This window comes from Ursus arctos, unplaced genomic scaffold (assembly GCF_023065955.2).
Source record: "Ursus arctos isolate Adak ecotype North America unplaced genomic scaffold, UrsArc2.0 scaffold_13, whole genome shotgun sequence".
Lineage (NCBI taxonomy): Eukaryota > Metazoa > Chordata > Mammalia > Carnivora > Ursidae > Ursus > Ursus arctos.
This window is the reverse complement of record NW_026622797.1, coordinates 12,345,852-12,370,729: the sequence shown is the minus strand read 5'-3', so window position 1 is coordinate 12,370,729 and position 24,878 is coordinate 12,345,852. Positions and strand designations below refer to the sequence as shown.

Genomic DNA, 24,878 nt, shown 5'->3' with positions numbered 1-24,878 from the left:
GGAACTTTTCTTTCGGCTGTTAACCTTTAGGCCACTGTCCAGTAAAGTTCTGAAAGGCAACTGAACCCAATAGCTCACGTAAAGGAACCAATCTACTTGGAAACAACGGAAACGTGGATTACTTCCTAAACTTGTCGCGTTACGGGAACACTTAGGCATTCCTCAGAGTAACGCTTTGCAAGGGGCCTCCAAGGGCCGGCCGAGGCGACCCACGAGGCCGCAGCGCTCGCTCCCGCGTCTGCAAGGCGCGGGGAGGGGGCGAGGCGCGGGCTGCTCCCGGGCCGAGCGGAGCGGGACCTCCGGGCGGCGACGCTCTGGCCCGCGCTCGCTCGATGGTTTATGCGCGGCCTCTCGGGCCCGCGCGGTCCAGTCACCAGGGGGCGCGCTGGCCGGCGCCGCGGATCTGCGAGTTGCGCGGCCCGACTCGCGTCCGCCATATTGGATGCCGCAGCCGCTGCTGCCAGCGCTTCCTCCTCCGTCTTCGCTGTGCGCTGCTGGTTCCTGCGGCCCGAGCGGCGGGGAGGTGAAACAGGAGTCTGACGAAGGAAGAAGAAGGAGGGGGTGGAGAGTGTAGGGGACGGGGCTAGAGGGCGGAGGACCGAGACCGAGCGGGGCGGAGAAGAGAAGGCGCCGCGGCCCAGCCCCTCCCCCGCCCGCTGCCGACCCGCCCCGGCAGCGCCAGTGTTCCCCAGACCGGCGCTCCGCCCGCCCTAGCGGCCATGCCGGGGCCTCGTTGCCCCTGAGGGAATCCTTCCCTGCCAGTGCTTGCCCTTCCACTCCCGTCCCGGGGTCGCAGCGGCCGGGTCTCCCACCGGCGCCCCTCCTCGCGGCCGCGCCGCCGCCCCCATCTCGCTCTCCCCACCCAGTGCAGTGGCCGCCGCCTCTTCCGCCGCCGGGCTCGGGGCCTCCGCACCGACAACATGGAGGCTGTGAAAACCTTCAATAGCGAGGTTGGTATTGCAGTCTAGCCTCCCCTCCTACCCACACTTCCCACCGGGACGAGGCCCGCGCGAGCGGGGTGGGTGCGGGCCTGCAGGGTTTCCCAGGGTGGGGCGAGTGGCGGCCTAGCTGTGTCGGGGGGGGGAGGGGGAGGGGTGTTTCTCTGCCCCGCGCCCCTCCCCCGAGTCCGAGGGGAGGGCTGGGGGAGGGCCGCCCGGGGCGGAGGGAGGTTCCGGTGTCTCCAAGCGTCCTATTGAGTGGCTGAGGGTTTGGAGGGAAGGCCCCTTTGGGCCCTCCCCCGGAGGCTCCAGGCAGGTCTCTCGGGGTCAGTTCCGCCGAGGCTTGGCCCGCCCACCTCTTTCCTGGGCCTGCGGGATTTTAACTGCTCGCTGGACATCACTGCCCAGACCTCCCCTTGGCCCTTAATGAGGCAGGGACCGATGGGGGTAGTACAGGAAGGGAACCTACAGAGGTGATGATCTATGGTCACGTTGTACGTACTGTTTATATTTGAGACACTGTTGGCTAGGTAACGTGCCAACTAGGGACTTAAGCTAAGAGAATGGCTGATCGGGAGGCAAGGTTTTTCTGCGATTTATTATACCTTCCCCCTTCTCTCATCATCAGACGTAAAGACAAAGAGTAGGGAGAGAGGTCTATGCTTCGAGAGGGGAATATGCTGGGGAAGCGTTTCCCACGGGCTCATTCATATGTAAAAATCTAACACTAGAAAAGCAGGTGTCCAGTTTTCACTGTTTAATTGAATTTACTAGTCTAAAAGACAGGTTTCGATAAAGTATATAAATTTTTTTAAAACTCCGACTTAAGTAGACCTTAGTGCAAACATTAAACATAACAAGTACCCATCTACGCAACCAGAATTATCCTTGTCTGTATGCCTTGGAAAAATTTTTTTAATGTGATGTTAACTAAAGTCGCATAAATTTTCCGAACTTTTGGTGTGAAGTGCTAATACTCTATTCGATAGTATGATGAACAAAATCTTAAATATTCACCTCTTAAAATACCAGACAGTGCTGTAGTAATCCGAACAGGACAATACTTTTAAAAGCTGTTTCACAGTTTCATTTCTTTTATTTCTTCTTTCTTTAAGAATTGACATTTGGGAAGCTTAGCAAAGGGCTGAAAGTTAAATAACATTCATGTGAGTTGGACTGTCCATGTTAGAGTACATAGTAGTGACACAGTTATATGAAAGCAGACACTTTTTTTGTAAAGGATTTTCTTTTTTGGTATTGGGTTTTCTTTCTCTTTTTAAGCCACTTCTTAGTATGTAGAACAATAGACTTGGAAATCTTTTTTTCATTTTGTTTTTGAATTTATAGCTGATAATTAGAAAATTTGGTTCTCCCAGCAATACTTTACAGAGCTTAAATTCTAGAAGAAAACGTATTTAATGGTACTATATGTTCCAATTTATTTGTTAATAGTTTCACAACTGTGCAGGAAAGAAAACAGCTCTATGTAGCCTTTTTATTTGCTACATATAGTGGTACAGCTCTATAGAATGTTAAACTTTTAAAAATTCTATATAAAAAAATCCTTTCATTTCCACTGCAGTTATTTGATTTTACTGCCCCACTCCCCCGTTTTTTTAAAGTTTACTTTTTTTAGTAATCTCTGCACCCACCATGGGCCTGGAACTCATGACCTGGAGATCAAGAGTTTCACGCTCTTCCCGCTGAGCCAGCCAGGTGCTTCTACCCCACACCCTTTTGATTATCTTTTCTGTTTGTCTAGGGGCTTCCTAATATGTACCATCCCTTACTCCCAGCACCCCCCCCCCCCAAATTTTGATTAGGCTTTCGTTGATAGAAAAAGGTGTTACTACCCTATGGTTGTCACAATAGAGCACAGTGGAGTAGAAATGGTATATTGGTTTTCATTTTAGTATTTCCATTAAGGATAGGGGGCCTAACATTTACATGGCTAGCTAGATATTTCATCTTTTTTCTCATCTAACCTTTACAGGAATTTGAGATTGGCAGTAGCATTCCCATTTTAGTGTATGTAGCACTCTCTCCTTTCTCCCTGTGGATTTCAGGGGACCTTAGAAAATCTTTTAACTCCTTTATTTACTAACATGCTCACACTTCACCATGTTTGAATGTGGAGTTAGCTTAGTAATAGCAATACAGTCACAGAATTTGGGAAAGGAATTACATTCAAAGAAGATTCAGAAGAATATACTTTTTATTTTAAACACAAAAGACAATTTTTTTTCTTATTTTGAATATAGTTTCTGTGTCTAATGCTTGCTGATGTAAAAATGGTGTTGCAAATAAGCATATAATAAGGAATAATTCAGTAGTGAATATTTTCCATTAAATTATGTATTGCAGAGTGCAAAAATAAAGGAATTTTGAGTTATAGTATTAGGAGAAAAGGTTGTTTTAGAATGTTTACTTAGAGTGAATTTGGCTTTTAAAGGCCTATATAAAATATGAAATGCTTAGGTTTTATGGCTTGCTAATTCTCAGGTTTTTAAAGACCATCCCCCCTTCTAGCATTGGCTTGAAAATAGGAACATGCCAGAAATATTAAAGTTAAGAATATGGTTTTTTGTTTGTTTATTTTGGTTTTGTTTTTTTAAGATTTTATTTTTAAGTTATCTTTACACCCAACATGGGCCTCGAACTCAAAACCCTGAGATCTGGAGTTGCATGCTCTACCAGCTGAGCCAGCCAAGCACCCCAGGTTAATATAGATTTTTAATTTACAAAGCGCAGATGAGTTACAGTCTGAAAATCCACGACCTTATGTAGGATATTTATGAGTCATGGTCAACGTGTGCAGCTGCCCCCACTCCCACCTATCATAATCTCTCAAAGTGGTCTGTGGCTTCTCCTTTCCTGTGTTCAGAGTCACTGTCAGAAGATCCTTTACGTGGTAAATTCCTCTTATCATGAGTTCAGTGAGATTGAGGCCCGAGAATTGATATTTAAGTGCCCACTGTGCTAGTTTTGTGAGAAAGCTATAATTTACAGTTAAGCATCATCCTTGTGATGAGTTATTCCCGTGAGTAGTAATGTCAGTTCTGAAATGATGAAAGAAAGTTTGTCCAGATTGGAATATAAGACTCCCTAAGAGTCTATGCTTAACCTGAGCAGTTAACTCTTTAAAAGAGTTTTTATCATTACAAGTGCCATAGCTGTAGCTGCTCTAAGATGGTGGCATATCCTTGTTGCAATGGTTTAGAGTTCTCCCTTCAGTGAAAAGAGTCTCATACTGGTTTGCTTAAATTCCGTTTTTAGGACCACATTGATTACTCGAATAAAGCAGTTTTATGTGAGCTGTGTATCTGTACTCTGTCCTTAAGAATGCCACTGTATGGTGGTCATTATGGTACGGTTATTGTTTTTTGTTTTTGAAAAGAGGGAAAAGAATAGAAATGCATGACTCTTTCCTTAGGAAATTATAACTTAATTGGAGAGGGCATTTTCATAACGTAGGAACTCTTAAAACAATACATGGCAAATCGAAGAATCAGTTATGCATTGGTTACATTTAGGCAAAATAACTGGAGGAGATGAATTTTACTTGTATATTGGATTCTTTTAATTTTTAAGGGCTTAAAAAAATAGTGTCAGTACCGTTACTATACTTCAACAAGTTAACACTTTCAGATAATCAAGTATTAGTGATCAGATTTCCCCCCCCCTAAGTTCTTTGTATAGCTTATTGCATTACTGTGGTTGTTTTTTCCATCATGATCCATTTGTCTTGCTGCTCAGAAAAGGCTGAGTGGTAGCTAAAGGACCGGATATGTAGGTGTGAGATGTGTCAGGAAAATTACCACAATTTAAATTTTGGGTTTACCTTGGTTCATAAATTCTGAGATGATTCTAGGACCTTTTATTATCTTTAGGATGCCTAAATTTTTAGTGTTTTTTGTCGTTAGGACTCCTCAGTTAGTCAGATAGCTTACTCTTTAAACTGGAGGATGCAGACTTTTCAGAGTCCCGTTAACATCCAGGACATTTTCCTCTTCCATGCCTTGTCTTTCACATCAGAAGTGAAATCCCATCTCTGCTTTACTCCATTTCCACTTTTGTTTCCAGAGTGTACATTTATCTAACTATAGGACTTTGGATAATCTCAGCAGTATCTAGTAGTAGACATGGGATGGTGAACAGTGGAAAAGGTAGAGGGAATGATAAAAGCCTATGAAATTTGTTTTTTATTTGTATGTTTTCTGTTTGTGATTCAAGAAAGGGATTTTATGTGAAGCAGCTAGAAAACATTGCATTTTTTTGTTTCATTTTCACCTATCAGGAAATCTGTCTCCTTTTCCTTTCCTCTTTCCTGTCTTAACTTTCCAGTGGGTGTTTTGGTTAATTGTATCAATCAAACCATCTTTTTTTGTTTCTGTCTTGTGGAACTCCCTTAAAGATACAACATAATTAGTGTTGTAAAGGAAGGAACTCTTCACTCAGCCCTCCCTGCCCCAGTGGTTTAAGATGAGAATTTCTCAACCTCAGTACTATTGATATTTTGGGCTGGATAATTGTTTGCCGTGAGGAGCTGTCCTGTGCATTATATGATGTTTAGCAGTAATCCTGGCCTCTACCCACAAGGTGCCACTATTGTGACAACCAGAAATGTTTCCAGACATTATCAGGTGCCCCTTGGAGAATAAAATAGACCTTGGTTGAGAATCACTGATTTAGTTCCCATTACACAGTCTTAAAGAAATTGTACTTTCCCTTCTAGTGATTACTGGAAGTAATATAGTAATAGTCTTTCCCACCAGACTATAAGTTTCATGAGGATAGTGACCATATCTTTTCATTGCTTTATATCCTCAGTACATAGTTCAGTACCTTAATATATACTATGTGTCAAGTAAAGATTTCTTGAATGAATGAATGAATGAATGATGTACTTGGAATTGAATGACTTGGACCAAGGTCGTTAACATTTCTGGACATTTGGTTTCCTCTATGTAAAGTAAATGATTGATTAGAGTTTATATTAGAAGATTCTTTGATTAAATATAAAATTAATTTTGGGGAGGACTTAGTACATATTAAGGATTTTTTTGAAGGTCGTTTTACAGCACTGTAGGAATCTAGGAGATGAGGTGGAAAATTCTAAACCAAAACTCTGATATTTTTGTTATTTTCACTTATTAAGGAGGGAGCTTTGGGAGGGAACTATTGCATTTGAAGGTTCCAGTTAGATTAAATCCATCCTAAGCTTTGTTCTGTAATTATGCTATTTTCAAACCTTTTTTTTTTTTTTGCTTTGGTAAAAGTTGTGGGGTTTTTCCTTGCAATATTTTAAACATTTAGAAAACAAGGGTAATTGAGATTGATGATAATGATTTTTGAGACTCTGCTTTGAGAGTGTTATAGTCTTAATCATTCAAGATAAATTTAAAAAAATTTTTTGACAAGACTGAAATAGCTCTATCATTTTATTCTAAGCTAGCATTGAGTTTGTTACAGTAATTTTGATTGATATTAGGGGACATCTGTATTCCCTAGTTTCCTAAATAGTCATATTTTATGATCACGATCACTTGCTTCTTTTTTTAGAAGTTTAGTCGGCTTAGAATTAGTGATGATATTACTACTTGTACATGGAATTTCAGATATCTCTTTCTAGGGCCAGTTTTCCTGTTATTGGACAACTTCTAACTCAAAATGGTATGAGAGAATGTAATCAACCTTGACCTTGAACACTGGCTGAGCTCCTGAACTCGAGTGAGCTCATTTTATCTGGTTTTGTTTTCTCAACATCTTTCTCTACTCCTCTCTCTCAGGATTGTGCCTCTACTCCTGCTTGTACAGACTGCTTTTCCAGCAGCATGGACACAAGAAGCATAGTAAGATGATTATAACGCACATAAGGCAGGCCCTTTGGAAAATATTAGGTTTAAATTGGTAGTGAAATGATGTCTTGATTATATGGGCAGTAATTGGGAAGCAGAATAAAGTTTGTCACTTCTAATATATTAGTAATCTTAAAGAGAACATGTAGGGAATAGTTGAATTTCTTCACAAAAAAGAGGTTAACTGAAAAAAAGTTACTGTGCTTAATAGTGAACATAAATCATATATACTCTTGTTGCATTTACTTGCATTCTGCTCCACATAATTCTACTGTATTGTAAAAGGAATATAACATTACCTGTTTAACATGAATAAATTATAAGACTTTTAATTTGATGGTTGGAAATACATCTTATATTTTGAGGAAGTTCTTCAAACTATAAGATGACAGATCATTGACAGATATGCTGTAGGGATGGAGAAACAAAAAAAGACAAATTTTTGGTTTTCTAATTATAGAGGAGCAGATTTTGGTAGTGCTACTATTATGAGAAATAAATGCTGATGAGAAATGTTTCTATAGCCCGTAATTTCTTATCTGAATTAATGCTATCTCAAGTTTGATGGTAAACGATGCATTTGTGCTTTGATTTTAATTTTATGCATTTATTTGGTCTTCTAATTCTGCTTTACAAGAATTTCTGATACACCATATTTGAAACTTAGGGAAGGATATGTAAATGCATTCTGATATCTGCTGTAGGTCAGGAAGTATCTTAGTAACCTTGACATCACTACATTTAGTCAGAATGGGGGAATATAGGATATTAATGTTTTTTAAAGATAGTTATGGCTATTAAGTTAATGTATGCCAAATTTGTTTTTAAAATACTTCTGCAACTTAATATAATTTTATATAGGTTGATTTGCAAGACCTAGGATTTCATTCTTTCATTCATTTGTTAATTCATTTAACCGATACTGAAGTGCTTACCATGTACCAGGCATTTTTCTTTCTGCTGGTATACAGTGGTAAACAAGACAAGCAGGAAGCATACCCTCTTGGAGCTGATATTCTTGTAATCTTTTTTTTTTTTTTTTTTTTAGTTCCACTTCATTAGCTTTGTGTGCAGTGAGTGACCTTGCTGCGGAGCTAGTGAGGCTGTGCAGGCATTACTGACTGGGGTTGCTTTGCTGGGGATTGGGCTGGTTGCAGCCCTTCTCTGCAGGCACAGTTCTGCCTATTCTTCTACCAGCATTTTTGCCTTAGAGTCAAGAAAGCTCATCTACTATTCAAAATAGAGATTGAGCAAGTGGACTTAATAAACAAGAATATCATCTTATGTTTTCAACAATGGCAGAATAAGATAAGCTACATTAAGTTTTATTTTATACCAAATTTTTTGTCATGTATTTTTTAAAAAATTGTTTTGGAGTCATAACTGTTGCTGAAAGATAACAGCTTTAAGAATGTTTCCTTTTGTCAATGAGATATGAATTAGCCTCCAGGTGCAAATAATTTTTTAAAAAAGCTTTTTTTAAGTGGTGACCAAGCCTTTATGAATTTGAAAGAATATAAATATTTTTATTTTTAAAATGAACTTTTGCTTAAGTACATGATAAAATTTGGTCTCTTTCTTGTAAAAATTTTTAGAGTTTGATTGGACTCCTCAGGGCTAATTTGAGTAGCTTGTGAGTGAAAGATGAAACACTTTGGATCATGCATCTTATATCTTAGTGTGTAGAACTTGGGAAATGTTTAAAGATCTTTTTATACTGGGTCACAGCACCTAAAAGGTTTACTGGTACACCTGAAACTGATACAGTGTTCTGTCAGTTATATTTTAATTAAAAAAATAAGTTGACCAAGCCCTAGTTAATGGTTTTTTAAAATTTAGTAAGAGTCTTACAATATAAAATTTTATGGTAAAAAAAATAGGGGTATTTGGATTTATTGAAATATTTGAAGTATATGGGTAAAAATAATGTTGAGTAAGTTAAAATTTTTATAAGCCAAAACCATACAGGGAATGTCTACTTTCTGTGATGAAAAATGTCTGGCTTATGTATTTTTGAAAAATTTTTTGTTTACCAAACACTGTTAAAAGTGAGCCATTTTATAACGTAGTGTTTTATATTTTGACCCTCTTTTCCCCAACCATCATGTTTCAGTGGAATTTTAGGATAAGCTCGTGAGAAAAGTAGGATTAGGTGCTACCCTCCTTTTACTGACTAGAAAATGGACCACCATTGTGATTTTACCAATAAAATGCTACTTTTACATATTAGAGCTGAGACTGAAAGGGACCCCAGGTCTCAACCTCTAGTTGTTTTTCTTACGCTTAAAGGAGAACTCTCACTCAGTTTTTCACAATTCATTTTTACTGGCATAGTGTCTAACTATAAATTAGCTTTATTTTTTCACACTTCTGAACTTTATTTTAAAACTTCAGATTTATAGAGAAGTTAAAGAATAATAAAGAATTTTATGTACACTTCATCCTGGTTTCTCTGCCTAATTATGTTAACCATTTTTGCTTTTTTTGTTCACTATCCACACAAACATGAACACGTGCGAACTTTTTTTTCTGGCATTATGATGGGAAATGCAATTCATGATGCCTTTTACTTTTAAATGACTATTTTCTGCAGTGATATTCTTTTACATAGCCACAGTACAGTGATCAGAATCAGGACATTAACGATGGTATAATGTAATTTGTGGCTCTTATTCAGATTTCGTTAATTATATCATTAATGTCCTTAGTAGAGTAATCCTACACCACATCTTGCATTCATTCATCTTGTCTCTTTAGTATCCTTTAATCTGAAATAGTTGGTTATAACTCTTTCTTTACCATTTATGACCTTTGGTGATATTTAATGATAATAGGCCAGTTATTTTTAGAATTCTCTCAGTATGGATTTGTCTGCAGTTGCTTCATGATTAGATTCAGGTTATACGTTTTTGGCAGGAATACACCAGAAGTGATACTGTGTTCCTGGGAAGCGCATGATGTCTATTTATCCCACTAATTAGGGATGTTAACTTTTTTTGCAAGGTTTCTCCATTGTAAGGTTACTGTTCTTCCCTTTTAACAAGTATCATTTGGGGAGGTATTTTGAAACTAAGCATATACTTTGTTGCTTATCAAACTTTTACCCACGGAAGCATCCATTTAGTTCTTGCCTGAATCAGTCCTAGGATGATTGGCAAAAGGTGATGTTCTTTGTCTATCATTTCTTTATTATTGGCCTTCTGTAAGAGCTTTTTCCTTCTCCCCATTTATGTATGTATGTATGTATGTCCAGTATGAACTCATGGATTCTTTTTTATTCATTGGGGGTTTTTTTGATGAAGATTGTCTCAGTTTTGACCAGTCAGAGCTACTTTAAGCTGTCTCTTGTGTCCTTTTGATGTGTGCACTTTATCTTTTGAGTACTCTCTTTCTTTCCTATGTAGTAAGATATCCTCACCCTAGCCTTGGAATCAGTCATTTCTCCAAGGAGCTCTGATCTGGTTTCTTCCTGTGGATATTTATTAATGAATTGAACTAGAATTTAAGTATATATACATATATATGTATACACATAAAATTTTTTTTTTTTTTTAACTCTCTGCCTATCTAAAAAGCCATGGGTTCACCCTGATGTCTCCAGTTCTATTCCAACAACTGTATGGTTCATTCTAGCCTTTCCCCTTTCCAATTCGGTATGTAATTCCTTTCTCTGAAAGTGAGAAAACTAGTTTCTGTTATCCGCAGTGTATTTACATATTATTTGGCCAAACCTGAAACACACAGAAAGTAGTTTCAGTATTGCTAAACGATATGTCTCTGAAAACAAGCCTATTAACTAGAATTTAATACTTGTTTATAGTTCATTTTTTGTTTAACCTGACAGTATATAGTCAAAATGCTGTGTTCACACATGGCTTGGTTAGTTTTTTCCACTTAATGTAGTTCTGCTATTTATTTGAAATATAATTAGATTCGGTTTTTTTCCTGTTTGTATTCCATTTTGTTTTTTTCTTCATTTTTGTTATTTCTTTAGTCTGGAAAGCATTAAACATAATTAACTTTAATCTTCCCTTTTTATTAGCTTCAGCATTCATAACCACTTATGCTATAGTTAAATCTTTTTTCTTAACATTCTTCAAATCAAATAACAAGCCAAAATTCAGGAATTTAGTTAGGGAGAAGGTCTTAGGTGAAAGATCTGTTTCTAATAGTGCAGATTCAATTCATAAGGGAAAGGAAGTGTGCAAAACTTTCATTCTCTTGTGAATGGAATCTCCATTTACAGGGGGCAGTAGTCTATTTCTGTAGAGGACCAGATAGTAAGTATTTTTATTAGGTTTTGTTAGCCACTTAAGGTCTCTATTCACGAATATTCTTTTTGGTCTTTCACAGTTCTTTTAAAATATAAAAAGTGTCTTTGGCTTGAGAACCTACGAAAATAGGCCATGGGCCATTTTTTGCTGGCTCCTGTTGCAAACTTTGAAACCTGAGAACTTGATTAATAACATGCTGCTTATAAGTCAGAATTATAATTGAGCAAGAAAATATATTCCTTATAGGCTCTATAATAAGCTTACTTGAATGTCAAAAACAGAATTTAAAAAGCTGCCTTAGTGAAAATAATTTATTCAAAATTTTGAGCACTTACAACCAAGTACAGACACTCTCCTAGGTTCTAGAGATTTAACAGTGTACAAAACAGATTCCAAAAGAAAACACAACCCCACCCAAAAACAACCCCTGCGCTCATGGAGTTTACATTCAGGTTTTGTGTATGGATGTGTACTGGAAATTCATATTGTTTTTCCTCAGTGACATTTTATCTATTAAAAATTGTTCTCATATTAATTGCAAAGCAAACATTTTCTTGAAAACTTGATAAAAAATGCAGCAAAGGGGCAAATTTTAAAAAGTTTGACTCTGCTTTCACCTCTTTTTTGTGAAGTGTGATTTTTAATTTGAAAGTGATTCTTAATCATCATGCTTTCAGTGTATAGCTACATTAACTCACTAGAAAATGACAACTTCATTAATTGGGACAGAAAACCTAGACTTAATTTAGTGGTAAATACATGTATTTTATAGATTCTTCAAAAAATGTTATTCAAATACATAATAGTGATTCAGCTAGTCTTTTTTAAAGCTTTAATGAGTAATATAATGGGAATGATTCTTAGGTAATCTCCAAAGTTGAGGACCATGGTGAAAGCAGTTGCTTATGTAGTTATCCTGAAATAGGGGAAATGTTGGGGTACCTGGGTGGCTCAGTTGGTTGTGTCTGCCTTCAGGTCAGGTCATGATCCCAGGGTTCTGGGATCGAGTCCCACGTCAGGCTCCCTGTTCAGTGGGGAGTCTGCTTTTCCCTCTCCCTTGCCTGCAGCTCCCCCTACTTGTGCGCACGTGCTCTCTCTCTGTCAAATAAACAAATAAAATCAAAAAAAAAAAAATAAGGAAAAAGTCTCTTGATTGGGCTACTGCTTATTCATCTAATAAAAGCTCCAGAACTGTGTGCAGGTTATCTATTTTGATTTTTATTCAGTATTGTTCTTGGCTAAATACTGAATAAAAATAATCAGAATGAGTTTTTATCATGTTACATGTTTGTTGCAGAAAGGACTTCTGTCTTTGAGTAGTTTTTCTACAAGCTTTTAATAAACCAGTAAGTGCCTTTTTAAAAAAAGTTTATCGAGATACGACTGCTTTTGTAAGTATTCACATCTTTGAATTTTTTTACACCAAGAAATGTGGTGTAAGTATTCACATCTTTGAATTTTTTTACACCAAGAAATGTGGTTTTTATTTATACAGCAGTTCCTCTTACTGAGCAGAATTTTTCAAATTCTTGTCTCTATTCTGTCAGAGAACTCAGAACTTTTTTTTAGAGGCCTGTCTCTGCTTTGGTGACAAGAACAAGGCTTGTAACCAACGTAACTGAAGGGTATTGAAATTTTAAAGGAGTTGGCCAGAGGCTAGCATATCATTCCTTGTACAAAATTCCCCAGTCAGTACTTTGATTCATTTGCAAAATCGGAGGATTAAGATGTCTTAGGCCTCTTAGAGCTGTAATAGTTAATGATTCCAAATAATTCTGTGGGGGGGGGGGCTTCCTTTATTTTGCTAGTCCTTCAAAATTATTAGATAACTTATTTATTCCGTTTTAATTACAATTTTCCAATTGCTAGAATGTAATGATATACATGAAGGTTTTCATGTAATAGCAACTAGCGTTTGAAAAGAATGCTGCTGGGAAGTAGTTGCTGGTTGTTTGAGCTTTATTTTTCATGCGTATTTGCCATCTATCAGGCATTATATTCTGCAGAGTGGTTACCAGCGTTAATTAGATACCCGTGTTCATTTTCTCAGCTCATCGTCTAATAGGGGTGGGAATGGGAACATTTTACCACAAAGAGTTTGAAGGTAGGGTAATGAATAGTATGATACAAGAAGTAGTGATATAGCCTGTGTATACTGTGTGTAAGCTCTTCATATATATCATGATGTACACAGAATGAGGAAGGAGATGTTACATGAGGCAGAGGGTAAATATCATTTTCAAGGAAATGGTAACTTTGGGAAGGGGATGGGGTTGAGAGGAATGATGGAGAATTGGCCATCATTTTTTGATAAAGAGCCTTTGTACACTATGTGTAAGACCTCATTTTTAGTCAAAAGGGAATGGAGATTCTGATGGGTTTTAAAATTTTAGAAAAATAAGTAGTATCTTTGGAGCAGGACAGGGCAATGGGGGGATGAGATTAGGGGATGGGAGAATAAATTAGCATAGAGAAGATGAGGGGCTCAACTAGAGTAATAATAGGAAGAAGAAGAAGGGATGAATGCAAGAGAAATTTAGTAGTAATAGGGAGCTGGATATGAGGTTGAGGGTGGTGCCAGTGCTTTGGTTAAGTGACGAGGTAAATAAGATGGTATAATATTAATTACTAAGGTGGGCAAATCTGGAGGAGCTAAAAACTTGAGAAAGATAATTTGGTGGGTTGGGTTTGAGTGGGATCATTTTTAATAACCTGGAATAAAAGAAAGATCGTTAGTATGGAAGAACTGAAGTACCTGTATCTCAACCACCCAAAGATACTTACTTTTACTATTTTGCCGAATACAGTAGTAATTTTGTACATCTTGAAGATTTGGTGTCTATGGAACATGAAGGGTGGGAGATACCCAGCCGGATATATAGGCATCTAAGGAGAATAGATAAAAGATGAAGATTTGGGATAGGGTGTAGTTGTCTAGGGAGATGATACAGAGAAAGAAGAGAAGCAGGCGTAGGGGAAAATCTCATAGAATCTTTATGTTCTTCAGGTTTTTTTGTTTATTTTTTTAAGTTAAGGTTTTGATGCTTTCCATTATATCGTATTTGTGAATATGAGGACATTTAAAAGTAACTCTGCATAGAATGTTCTTGGTTTTAAATTCTGCTTGTACAAATGCTGTTCTTCTATGCAATTAAAATTTAAGTTGTAAATGGAATGATTTATGAATAAAATTAAAGATTTAAATTTTGTTTGAGATTTTAGTAGAATTTAACATTAAGCCTACTCATATCATTCAACATTTTATTAGCTCCTCCTAGTCACATAATTTTTTACCTTAATTTTGTCTATAATAAACAAGTTATTGTAAACATGGAATTGTGAATGTAATTGTGACTGTAAAGACTATATCATTTAAAAATAGAACCTGCATTTATTTGAGAAATTTCAGCTAATGTGGTTTATGGGGATTTGTTATGGAGAGGATTTACAAATGAATTTTTCTTTATTTTCATTTTGGCCAATTCATTATTAATAGTACTTCTAAAGTTAAAAGTATGTAAAATTCATATCATTTAATTTTAATGTTTTACAGAAGACAGAGGGAAGAACTGAAATGAAAGGAAGTTGGATTGTTTAGGTCCCAGGGAAAATTTAAACTGAAGAGTTATTGTGTGTGTGTGTGTGTGTGTGTGTGTGTGTGTGTATGTATGTGTGTATATGTTTGGTTATACTTACAGATTTTGTTTTCTTGCTTGGAGAATCATTTCTGTTCTCTTTAACTTTAGAATAGGGTAGCTAAGGACCATTACAGTCATGTTACACATTTGTAGCTATAGGCATAACTAAAGTGTGTGATTCTATGATTGGGTTTCTTGGTTACTTCCATACTTAAACTCGATTTCCAGAAATTACAAATTTTAGACCTGCAAGACCTGTGATAGTATATCATTTAACAGACTAATTTTATGGATGAGGAATTAAGACTGAGAGATGATGAAACTTGTTTAGTATCAGAGGCACATAGCAAACAAATTAAAAGAAATGTCTGCTCTTTGTGTCTCAGTTTAATGTCGTTTTAATGTTTTCAGTATGTTTTTAGTGTGATGTTGGTAGTATTTGTGTGTTGGAGGTAGAGGAGGAGTGGGAATAGGTGATTCTTAGTTGATTATCATTTCATGCTACACTTGGGTTAGGATAAGGAATAGACTACTATACTCCTGCTCTCCTGCCCACAAAATAAGGTACCATGGGAAAATGTGCATGCCTTGGCAAAGAAGTATTGTGTAGTAACACTCCCGCCACCCCTTAGCTGGCAGTTTTCTAGCAATTCCTCAGAATTTCTAGCCCTGTGCAGAAAAGTGAAAAAAGCCAGTAAGTACAAAGCTCACATATCCTGTACCTTCTTTGTGGGAGAGGATTGCCGTTACTCTATTAGCCTGTATCTTTAGCATGTTTCTAATTTTCACATTTTAGTAATAGTGGCTACTTTGTAACTACTTCCTTTAGATTGTCCCAGACTGCTGTTTACAAGGCTCCTGGTTCAGGTATTTTAAAGCATGGAAAATCTGCAAAGTCAAAACGATTGCTGTCAAAATAAGATGTGAAAGATTATAGGTGACAAGGAGATAGTTGTTTTATCGTTTATAAAATGGGATTACACAAGGTAAACTTCAGGCTGTCTTAAATATTAATCTTAATGAGCAAGTTTCTAATGAATTTTTTTTTAAAGATTTTATTTGAGAGCATGAGAAGGGGGAGGGGCAGAGGGAGAGGGAGAAGCAGACTCCCCGTGGAGCAGGGAGCCCAACTCCGGGCTTGATCCCAGGACCCTGGGATCATGACCTGACCTGAAGGCAGACTCTTAACTAATTGAGCCACCCAAGCACCCCAAGAAAGGTAGTTTAAAAGAAAAAAAGCTGCAGCTGAGAACATTTAGTGTCAACGTGGATATTTCGGTCCCCCTGGAAAAGTATATTCATATTACATACTTTAATAATAGATAAAAATTACAGAGATGATGAGTTATAAAGAAAGTACTAGATATATTCCCCATATTTTCTAAGCTGGAGAAATTGTTGAACAAAACTTTCGAACGCATGGTAACAAAATACCATGATATATTTGAAAGATTTTGGACCACTATCATTACCAGTCAACATTTATAAGAATTTCAGTGTTTTACTGAATCCAGGAAGAAAATCAGTTTTAAACAGTTACTAGGAGTATAATTTTGCACTGGAATGTGTATTTATTTTTCATAAATACATATACTTATTTACAATACTTACATATGTACGCATAGGTGGGTGTAGAAAATTCTGGAAGGCAGCCTCCCAGTCTAACAGTGGTCATTTCTTAAGAGAGCAGTAGGTGGATAGTGTGCAGTGAATGAGAGCTTTCAATATTTGGAATTTTTCACAACATTTATTACCATGTTACTTTTGTAGTAATTTCCCTCAGACTGAAAATACTACATTTCTTAGCTTCGGGAGAAAGATGGATTTAGTCTATTTTAATTAAATTCTTTAGAGAAAGTGAGCTTCCTTGTTAAAGTTTGGAAGGCTCTTAAACCTTATTGAGGATTGCTTAAAATTCATTTTTGAAAGAATTTGTTTAGCTGTTATTTGGTCAGTGGATGTATAAGCTTCATACTGTTTTGTCTTTTGAGTAAAGTCTTCTTGGTTATTGTTTAGGTTGATGCTATTAAATGGTTTGTCTCCACAGTCATCTACCATCTTACTCAGTGGCTCAGTTGTATATGTTTAGTTGGTTGCTAGCTGGTGGGCTTTTTTGTTTTGTTTTTGGAAATAGTGTCTGGGTAGGCAGAAGGACTGGGTTTGAGACATGGTTCTGTAGTGTATTATCAATTTGAATTTAGGTCACTTACCCAAAGTTTATACATCTATAAAATGAGTACAATAAATTTTAATCTCATTGGGCCCTTCTGAAGGTAAAAGTGATATAGCATTTATGATAGTACTTAATAATTGACAAAGTAGATGAAAGTAATATTTTTTTCTTTCTCCTTTATCATGCCACTCTTTCTCTCTTTTTTTAGTCTCTATTTGTTGCTCTTATTTCTGGAATGATTTTACTCTGAGGTGTAGTAGGCATTTGTTCTACTTTCTCTCTCTGATACTTAGTCTTCAGTGTTCCTTATCTCTTCAGCTGTCTCTTAAGGAATGATGTGTATTTTTGCTTTTCTCTTCTGGGACTCAGTCTCGTAAGTTTTTAGGTATTTTGTGTCCATATGCACATGAAATTGTATTGTTACCACCTGAATCTAAACTTACCGTTCTTCCACGAACTTCTTTTAGACTTCTCTTTTTTTTTTCTCATTTTATATAAAAGGATATTTTAATTCTTGTCCTTAGGAACTATAAAGACTGTACATGATTTGGAAATGAGACTGTGCCCAGTAATGGCCAAAGAAGAATCATCCACTCTGTCTTGTCTTTGGTGTGGTCACTCAGAAATATAATTATCAGCTATGATTCTTGTTGCTTGTTGCCTCACATTATTTTTTATCTGTGTATTCACCACAGTCTACTTTCCTTTCCATAGAAATTCAGGGCCCCTTTTTCACTTACTGATATGCCACATCTCTGAGGCCTGGTCAGAGTACTGATATTCTGTGCCATGTTGTCTTTCGACTGACATCACCCATTTGGTACATTTTCACTTTCATTCATTGCTGGAGAAAATACTGTGACAGGGTTTTCCCCTTCCCCGTATCTCATGATGGGGGTCCTGACCCACTCACACGATTCAGAGACCTCTCAACAGCCAAGCTCCGAGCTGTTTCAGACTCACGTCTTACAAACTGACGAAATCCCTGTAATTCAGGTCTTCGAAACGTGCCTTTTGTTTGCTTTTTCTCTGGTCTAGTCTTTGGTCTTCCCTGTATGCTCTAGCCTGAACCTAGACTTCCTGTTTATGTCAGCAGTAAAATCATATTCCCAGACACTCAGACTTGAAAACTTTGAATTTTCCTAGGTGCCTCTTTCATTTACATCTTTTCGGTCATGAAATCCAGTGAGTTTTTTTTAATGTGTTTTGCATCCTTCCCTTCCTTTTTATTTTCAGTATTAAATAATAAAAATAAAGTATTGATACTTTAGTCCAGGTCCTCATCACTTCTCCCTTGGTTTGTTATAGTTAGTTTTGAATTGGCTTTTAATTTATTATTCTCTGTTCTCTACAGTAGAACTGAGTTCTTTTAGATTACTAAATTAATTTTTACTCAGGCTCTTCAAACAACTGTTTTGCTTGAATCATTTTATACTTTTTAAGAACATTTCAGATTACCTTTACCTTCAGCTGTGCAGATTTCTTAGTTACGGATTTAAGCCTTTTAATACAAGACTATTTTAGAAATAAAGAAGTTATTTATATTTATAAGTAAATATAAAAGTGTGCTTATCATATACATTGTGTATGTACAACAGTATGAATGGGAACGTTTACCAAATACGTGAAGCTCTGCATTATATATTCTCATCTATCTGTCTTGTTTTTTTGATACTCAGTGATTCTCCAGTAGGAAAGCACAGCATTCTGTTGAGATTCTAATTCTGTTTCCATTAGGAAATAGTCCTCTTCTCTAGTCCGTCCTCAAAAATTGCTAGTTTTGTAAAGAGATTTATTGACAAGTGTGTTACGAATGTAAATAGTGTGGAAGCGAAATCACGGCTGTAACAGGAATGCTCTCTTTTTCCAGTCAGCCCATTTCACTTCCATTTTTTTTTTAATTAAACCTTTTCTCTATTAGCAACTGGATGTATGTTTCATTTGTTTGAATGTAGCATTTTTTATTCTGGCACTACATTATGCCTTGTGTTTTTGTTTTCATGAGGCAAAATCTTCAGGTTCTTCTGGATCCCCCAAATTTTAAGTACCACTTTAGTATATTATTCCTCTGTTAAATGCAAAGGAGAATATGAGAGAAGAGAAACAAATACACACCTCAAATTAGTGTCTCTGCAGAATTACCTGTGATTACAGTTTAGAGACCTTTGGATCATTAGTGAATTGTCAAAGCTAACAATGATAAATCTTAGAATGCTAAGAATCTGCTGTATTATAGTAATGGTAGGTCACTACCCTCCCATTCTACATCAGTAGATTGTTAGATATCTGAAGTGAAGTTCTTCAAGATTTTTGTTTGTTTTCTGAAGGGCTTAATATTGTGCATATCTGCTGTAGGTGGTCAGTGAATGTTGGTTTGATTAGATTTAATGATTGTTTAGCTTTGACCTATTAATAGGTTGAATTTGGCTTTGGATTTTTCTCAGTTCCTTGTTTTCAGTTGATTATACCTTGATAATAAGACTTTATTGATCTGAGTAAGAATATTATTAGTGCTTATGATTAACCCTAAGAGTTAAAGGAAATTTGAAAATTGTATACAAGAATGATTATTATACAATATTATAAATGATATTGGGGATTATTTCAGAGTGAAGCATTCTGCTACTTTGAAATAGTTCCTTATTTTCATGAATATTGGCATAGAATTATAGGTACAGGGGCTCCTGGGTGGCACAGCGGTTAGGCGTCTGCCTTCGGCTCAGGGCGTGATCCCGGCGTTATGGGATCGAGCCCCACATCGGGCTCCTACGCTGTGAGCCTGCTTCTTCCTCTCCCACTCCCCCTGCTTGTGTTCCCTTTCTCGCTGGCTGTCTCTATCTCTATAAATAAATAAAATCTTTAAAAAAAGAAAGAATTATAGGTACAAGGCTGTAAAGATTATTACAAGTAAAGTTCAAGGGGGAAAAATAAAAGAAATGTATATCATTATCCGTGGCTTTCATATTCCACTTCTTTGAGGAAAAAAGTCTGAATTCATCATTCATCATTCGATGAATTCAGATATGAAGAAGTCTGAGAAATTTATTTTGGCAGCTTGTATTTGGTTACCTGATTACTTTTAGAACCCAGTAACCTACTTTATCAAAGTTTGAATCAGCATTTATTTGAATACCTAATATGTGCAAGGAACTGGTTTGGGCATTGTGGAGGACATGAAGAAAAGGATACTGATATTGGTACCTGTTTACTGAGGGTTTACAATATATGAGGTCAGTATTTTCCAAAGTGGGTGGCTGAATGGAGAAATGGATAGCTAGGTAGGTAGGTAGATAGAGAAATAAACTACACAGAAAACAAATTATGACCAAATAATTTTGCCTTGTGATAAGATTGCTATGAAGGTAATAAGCAGGCTGTATAACAGTTGCAGGAGGATGTATACATCACTAATGGCGGGATGTGATTTCAAATGTGAAAGTTAATTCCCTTTTCCCATTTTTCTGATTACAGCTAGGAAAAAAAATCTGTTTTGTACCACTATGTCTTGTGTATTTCTAGATATTTGCTAATGGTCTTAAAAAAAAATGAACAGAGATTGCACTTTAGACCCAGCCTTTGGCAAGAATTATCCAGAGATAATTTAATCATGTCTTATTATTTTTCTTATAATTTATTTTAGTATTATTTTCTATTTATGACTGTGGGCTAGAGCAGTGCCTCAGAAAAACCTCTTACAACCCACAGTAAGAAATATAATTTGTGGGTGGGGGGCGCCTGGGTGGCTCAGTCGTCGGACATCTGCCTTCAGCTCGGGGCATGAACCTGGAGTTCTGGGATTGAGCCCCACATCAGGCTCCTCCACTGGGAGCCTGCTTCTTCCTCTCCCACTCCCCCTGCCTGTGTTCCCTCTCTCGCTGTCTGTCTCTCTCTCTAAAGGATAAATAAAATCTTAAAAAAAAAAAAAAGAAATATAATTTGTGGGGACACCTGGGTGGCTCAGTTGGTTAAGTGTCTGCCTTCAGCTCTGGTCATGATCCCAGTGAGTCCCATATTGGGGGGGGGGGTGGTCCTTGCACAGCGGGGAGCCTGCTTCTCCCTCTGCCTGCTGCTCCCCCTGCTTGTGTTCTCTCTCTCTTACAAATAAATAAATAAAATCTTTAAAAAATATATAATTTGTATCATGATCTATAGTTACCTATGTAAATATAACAGGAACAAAAGTTTCACCCAAGATTAGTCAGTGTGTGCTTTGGTATTTTCTATTTTGTTCTGTTTTAATTGGGCTAGGATTACCTTGAAAAAGTTTTCATAGTTGATTAATTAGATTATGGTTTGAAAAAAAAAAGTAAAAGAAAAAAATTGCATGAAAGACAGAAATTGCATGAAAGACAGAAATGTGGGGAGAACTTTTTTTTAATTGTAAGAAAATTATCTATGGCTAATAAATTACATTAAGTTGTTATAGCAGATATTTTTCTGAACATTTTTCTTGGTCTTATTTTTACATTTAATTCTTATTTAAAAAGTTGTAATTGCAAATATTTTATATTTGTCATGTAACATATTAGAGATTTCCATAGTCTACATTAATAATGTGTATATCTGATTAACTTTTTCTTAGTATATCTTACTAAATCTCTCTTTTTGGGCATTTTTTAAACTGTTATTTGAAATGTTGATGTGAAAATTCCATGATTATCGCCTTTTGCTTCTTAAAATATATAAAGGTCACTCATAATAATTTTATAGCTCTTATATTGAGTACCATACTACTTTTTCCTTCCAGATATTGTATTTTTCAGTTCTAAAATTTCTAGTTGGTTCTTTTTTTTGTAGTTTTCCTTTCTCTGATGAAAACTTCTATTTTTTGCATTAATTGCAAGAATTTGCTTCTTTATCTTATTGAGAATCATTATGATTTCTTTAGAAGTTTGTGATAATTTCAATATCAGCATCATCTTGGGATTGGCATCTGTTGATTCTCCTTTCACTTGAGCATTGTGGACAGATCTTCCTGGTTAGGGTGTGTGTGTGTGTGTGTGTGTGTGTGTGTGTGTGTGTGTGTGTGTGTTGGTATGTTAAGTTTGACTTATATACTGGACATTTTCAGTATTAAATTGTAGGACTTCATTAAAATCCTCTTAAGAATGTTGATTTGTTTTATTTAGCAGACATTCATCTTGGTTAGTTTCAGGATGCAAGTTCTGTCTTGCCTTTTTGTGGTGGTTCCAGTGTCAGTTCAATTTTTAAAAGCTTTTGTTTTGCTGTTTTAGGTGTACTCAGCACATGTGCCAACCAGGAATTAGTGGTTTACATAAATTTTAGTTCTCAAAGCCTTTGCCGGATTTCTTTGGGTCTGTTTCACACAGGCACAATTCAAGAATGAGCCGAATACTTAAGTTAGTTCTTACACAGAATTAGGAAATCCTCTTCTCAGCTCTCTGTGGGATTCCCATACTTTTCCTAGATCCCATGCCATCCTTTTCTCTGTTCCCCTGGCCAAAAAGCCAGGTTTCTCTTCATTTTTAACCTTTAGAGTTGAAGTGGTGAGGAAAAAATGGGGATTCCTCACCATACTTTTTGGCTAACAGGAGCCCCTTTTCCTAGTTCTTCTGTCCGGAAATCGCTATTCTTTGGGGTTTTTTAGGTGCTGGCAGTGGTGGTTGCCCTCCAACCGTAGGCAGTGGGAGAGGAGGAAGAAAAGGAGCTTCCTCCTGATGCCCACCTCAATAGCATGGAGGAGTCCTTTTACTTAGTCTTCTGGCTAAGCAAAAGGGGTTTCCTCTAATGTTTTTGCTTCTAGCACTGGCTGCACGGTTTGATTCTGCACTCTTTAGAATCAAAACCTAGAGATAATAGAGAAGCACAAAACACTATGAAATTTACCTCAGCCACCTACACACAGCGCCCCCGCCCCCCATCACTGGTTGCTATTCGACTTGTTTCCCGTCGGCTTCTGTTTTACTTTTCACAATCTGCAGGTAGTTGCATTTTGTGTTTAGTCTGGGATTTTTAGTTGTAATCAGTGGGAGAGAGAGAGGCTGTAGTGGGCCTACTCCATCTTGGCTCACTGTAACTCCTGTATACTATTTTAAGGATATTTTTTATCCACTTTATTCCAAGAATTTGGAAAGGATACATAAATTTTTGTATTGAATTAAAGACCATGCAAATAAGTTTTTGTGGCCTAAATTTAGTTCTTTAGTAGTTTTTGAGGGAAAGTTGATCATAGTTTTTCTTTGTTACTAACAGTTTTAAACTATAAGTTAGATTTCTAAAGTAAATGGCTTCCTTTTTATAACAGTTTTCAAGAGTGTTATATTAACGTTAGACAACTGTCATGGTTGAGAAATAAGAGTGTTTTGCTTAGTAATGCAGAAGGTTAGTTATTTATGTGAAAATACTTTAGCCCATAGGGAAGAATAGCTAATGAAGCATATAAATATTTATATTTGCCATAACAATGTTGTTAGCACTTTCATATATCAAATTCTGGCTTTCTTTTCTTTTTCTTTTTTTTTTAAACTAGAGGATCCTACCCCACCTGCCCCACCAAAAGTTTAGTATATAGGTTTGATCTTACTAGACAGATGTTTGCATACTTCAGATTTATAATTTTAAGAAAATAGGCATCATTTCCCTGGTAATATCTATACTTTTTTTTTTTTTAAGATTTTATTTAATAATTAGAGAGCGCACAAGCGGGGGTTGGGGAGAGAGGGAGAAGAAGACTCCTTCCTGAGCAGAGAGCCCAACTTGGGGCTGGATCCCAGGACCCTGAGATCAGAGCTGAGCTGGAGGCAAATACTTAATAACTAAGCCACCCAGGTGCCCAACTTTTTTTTTTTTTTTTTTAAAGGGTTCTGGATTTGAGATCCGGAGAAAGATGTACAGTTTTGCATACCCTTCACCAAGTAATTACTTTCATTGTATACTTAACTATACTCTGCAGACTGTTTATTAGAATATTGCCTGTCTGCAAAAGCACATTCAGTTCCATGAGGACAATGATGTCTGCCTCTTCTATTGGATCCATAGTGCCTGGCACTAATGAGTATATTTGGAATGAGTGATGAATTGTTGGATTATAGATAATTTGCATTTTCTGTCATCTTTGTGCTTTTTTTTATGTTTTCGAATTTTTCTATAGTATTTTATAACCACAGATAAAGGTTATAAGAATATTTTAAAAAGGCAAAACAATTATTAATTTTGCTCACAGATTTTTAGATGTTAACAACATTTCAGATTTTATGTGCTTTGGTGTTCGCAATAATATATGGTTTATTTCAAAGATGCATTTGAAACTTTGTTTTCAAGTTTTTATACTCTCACGTTATTTAGTGTAAAGTCAGGAGCTGTGCCTTTGTTAAAAGTGTGATCTGGGAGTCCTGGCAGAGTATCTGTAACATATCTTTTCGGCTTTTGCTCTTCAAAAAATTCTGCATGTTCAAGAACACTGCTACTTCAATAGAAGTAACCCAAGCTTATATATTTAGAGTTTCGATTCAAACATTTTTTTACAAAGAATTTTACTTTGGTCACATTATTCCTTCAGAACATGCTTTTTCTTAATGTTGCTTTTAGTGTTGCATCTGCTACTCTTAATTCTGTTATTGTTCTCTGGTCACATTTTGTTAATGTCAAGTGCATTTGATTTTATGTTATAATATCTAATATTTTATGTTGTCTCCCAACCCAAAGATAATATGGAAGGTCCTGCTATGTAGGAGAGGAGAACTTGTATATTAGGGAGTGACAAATTTTAGATATAGGGAATACTTAGGTTTTGATTTGTTGAAGTAAAATTTGTAATAAAGTATATTGGTTTTCCCGTATAACAGTTGGAGAATAATCTCTTTAAAATGACTTTTATCAGTGAAACAAGTATCTTACATTTTATTCCTATGTGCAAAATACCGAGTTTCTATTTCTTTTTAAGTTATTTAGGAAAAATAGAAATTTAAAAAAATTTTAATTTTGACTTTGAATTATAAAAATAATTTTCAAAAAATATGTGCAAAAATTAAAAAATT

At 36.5% G+C, this 24,878-nt stretch overlaps 1 protein-coding gene and 1 pseudogene across 9 annotated transcripts in view; one reads left to right on the top strand and one right to left on the bottom strand.

Annotated features, from left to right (window-relative positions):
• The first annotated feature begins 415 nt into the window (after window positions 1–415).
• The window catches only part of SCAF8 (SR-related CTD associated factor 8), a 219,206-nt gene continuing 194,743 nt past the window's right edge, over window positions 416–24,878 (top strand). For 4 of the 9 annotated variants that reach the window (XR_006410179.3, XM_026505110.4, XM_044386443.3 and 1 more), the window contains exons 1-2: window positions 416–950; window positions 6,728–6,790. Coding sequence is in view for 7 of the 9 variants with exons in the window: in XM_026505110.4 (XP_026360895.1) it covers window positions 921–950; window positions 6,728–6,790 (93 nt within the window). In the remaining 2 variants the exon portion in view is untranslated. The remainder of the gene's footprint in view (window positions 951–6,727; window positions 6,791–24,878) is intronic. The other 5 variants (XR_007191576.2, XM_048226088.2, XM_048226089.2 and 2 more) reach the window with 3 other exon arrangements.
• LOC113259658 (single-stranded DNA-binding protein, mitochondrial-like) lies at window positions 17,409–23,878 on the bottom strand (annotated as a pseudogene).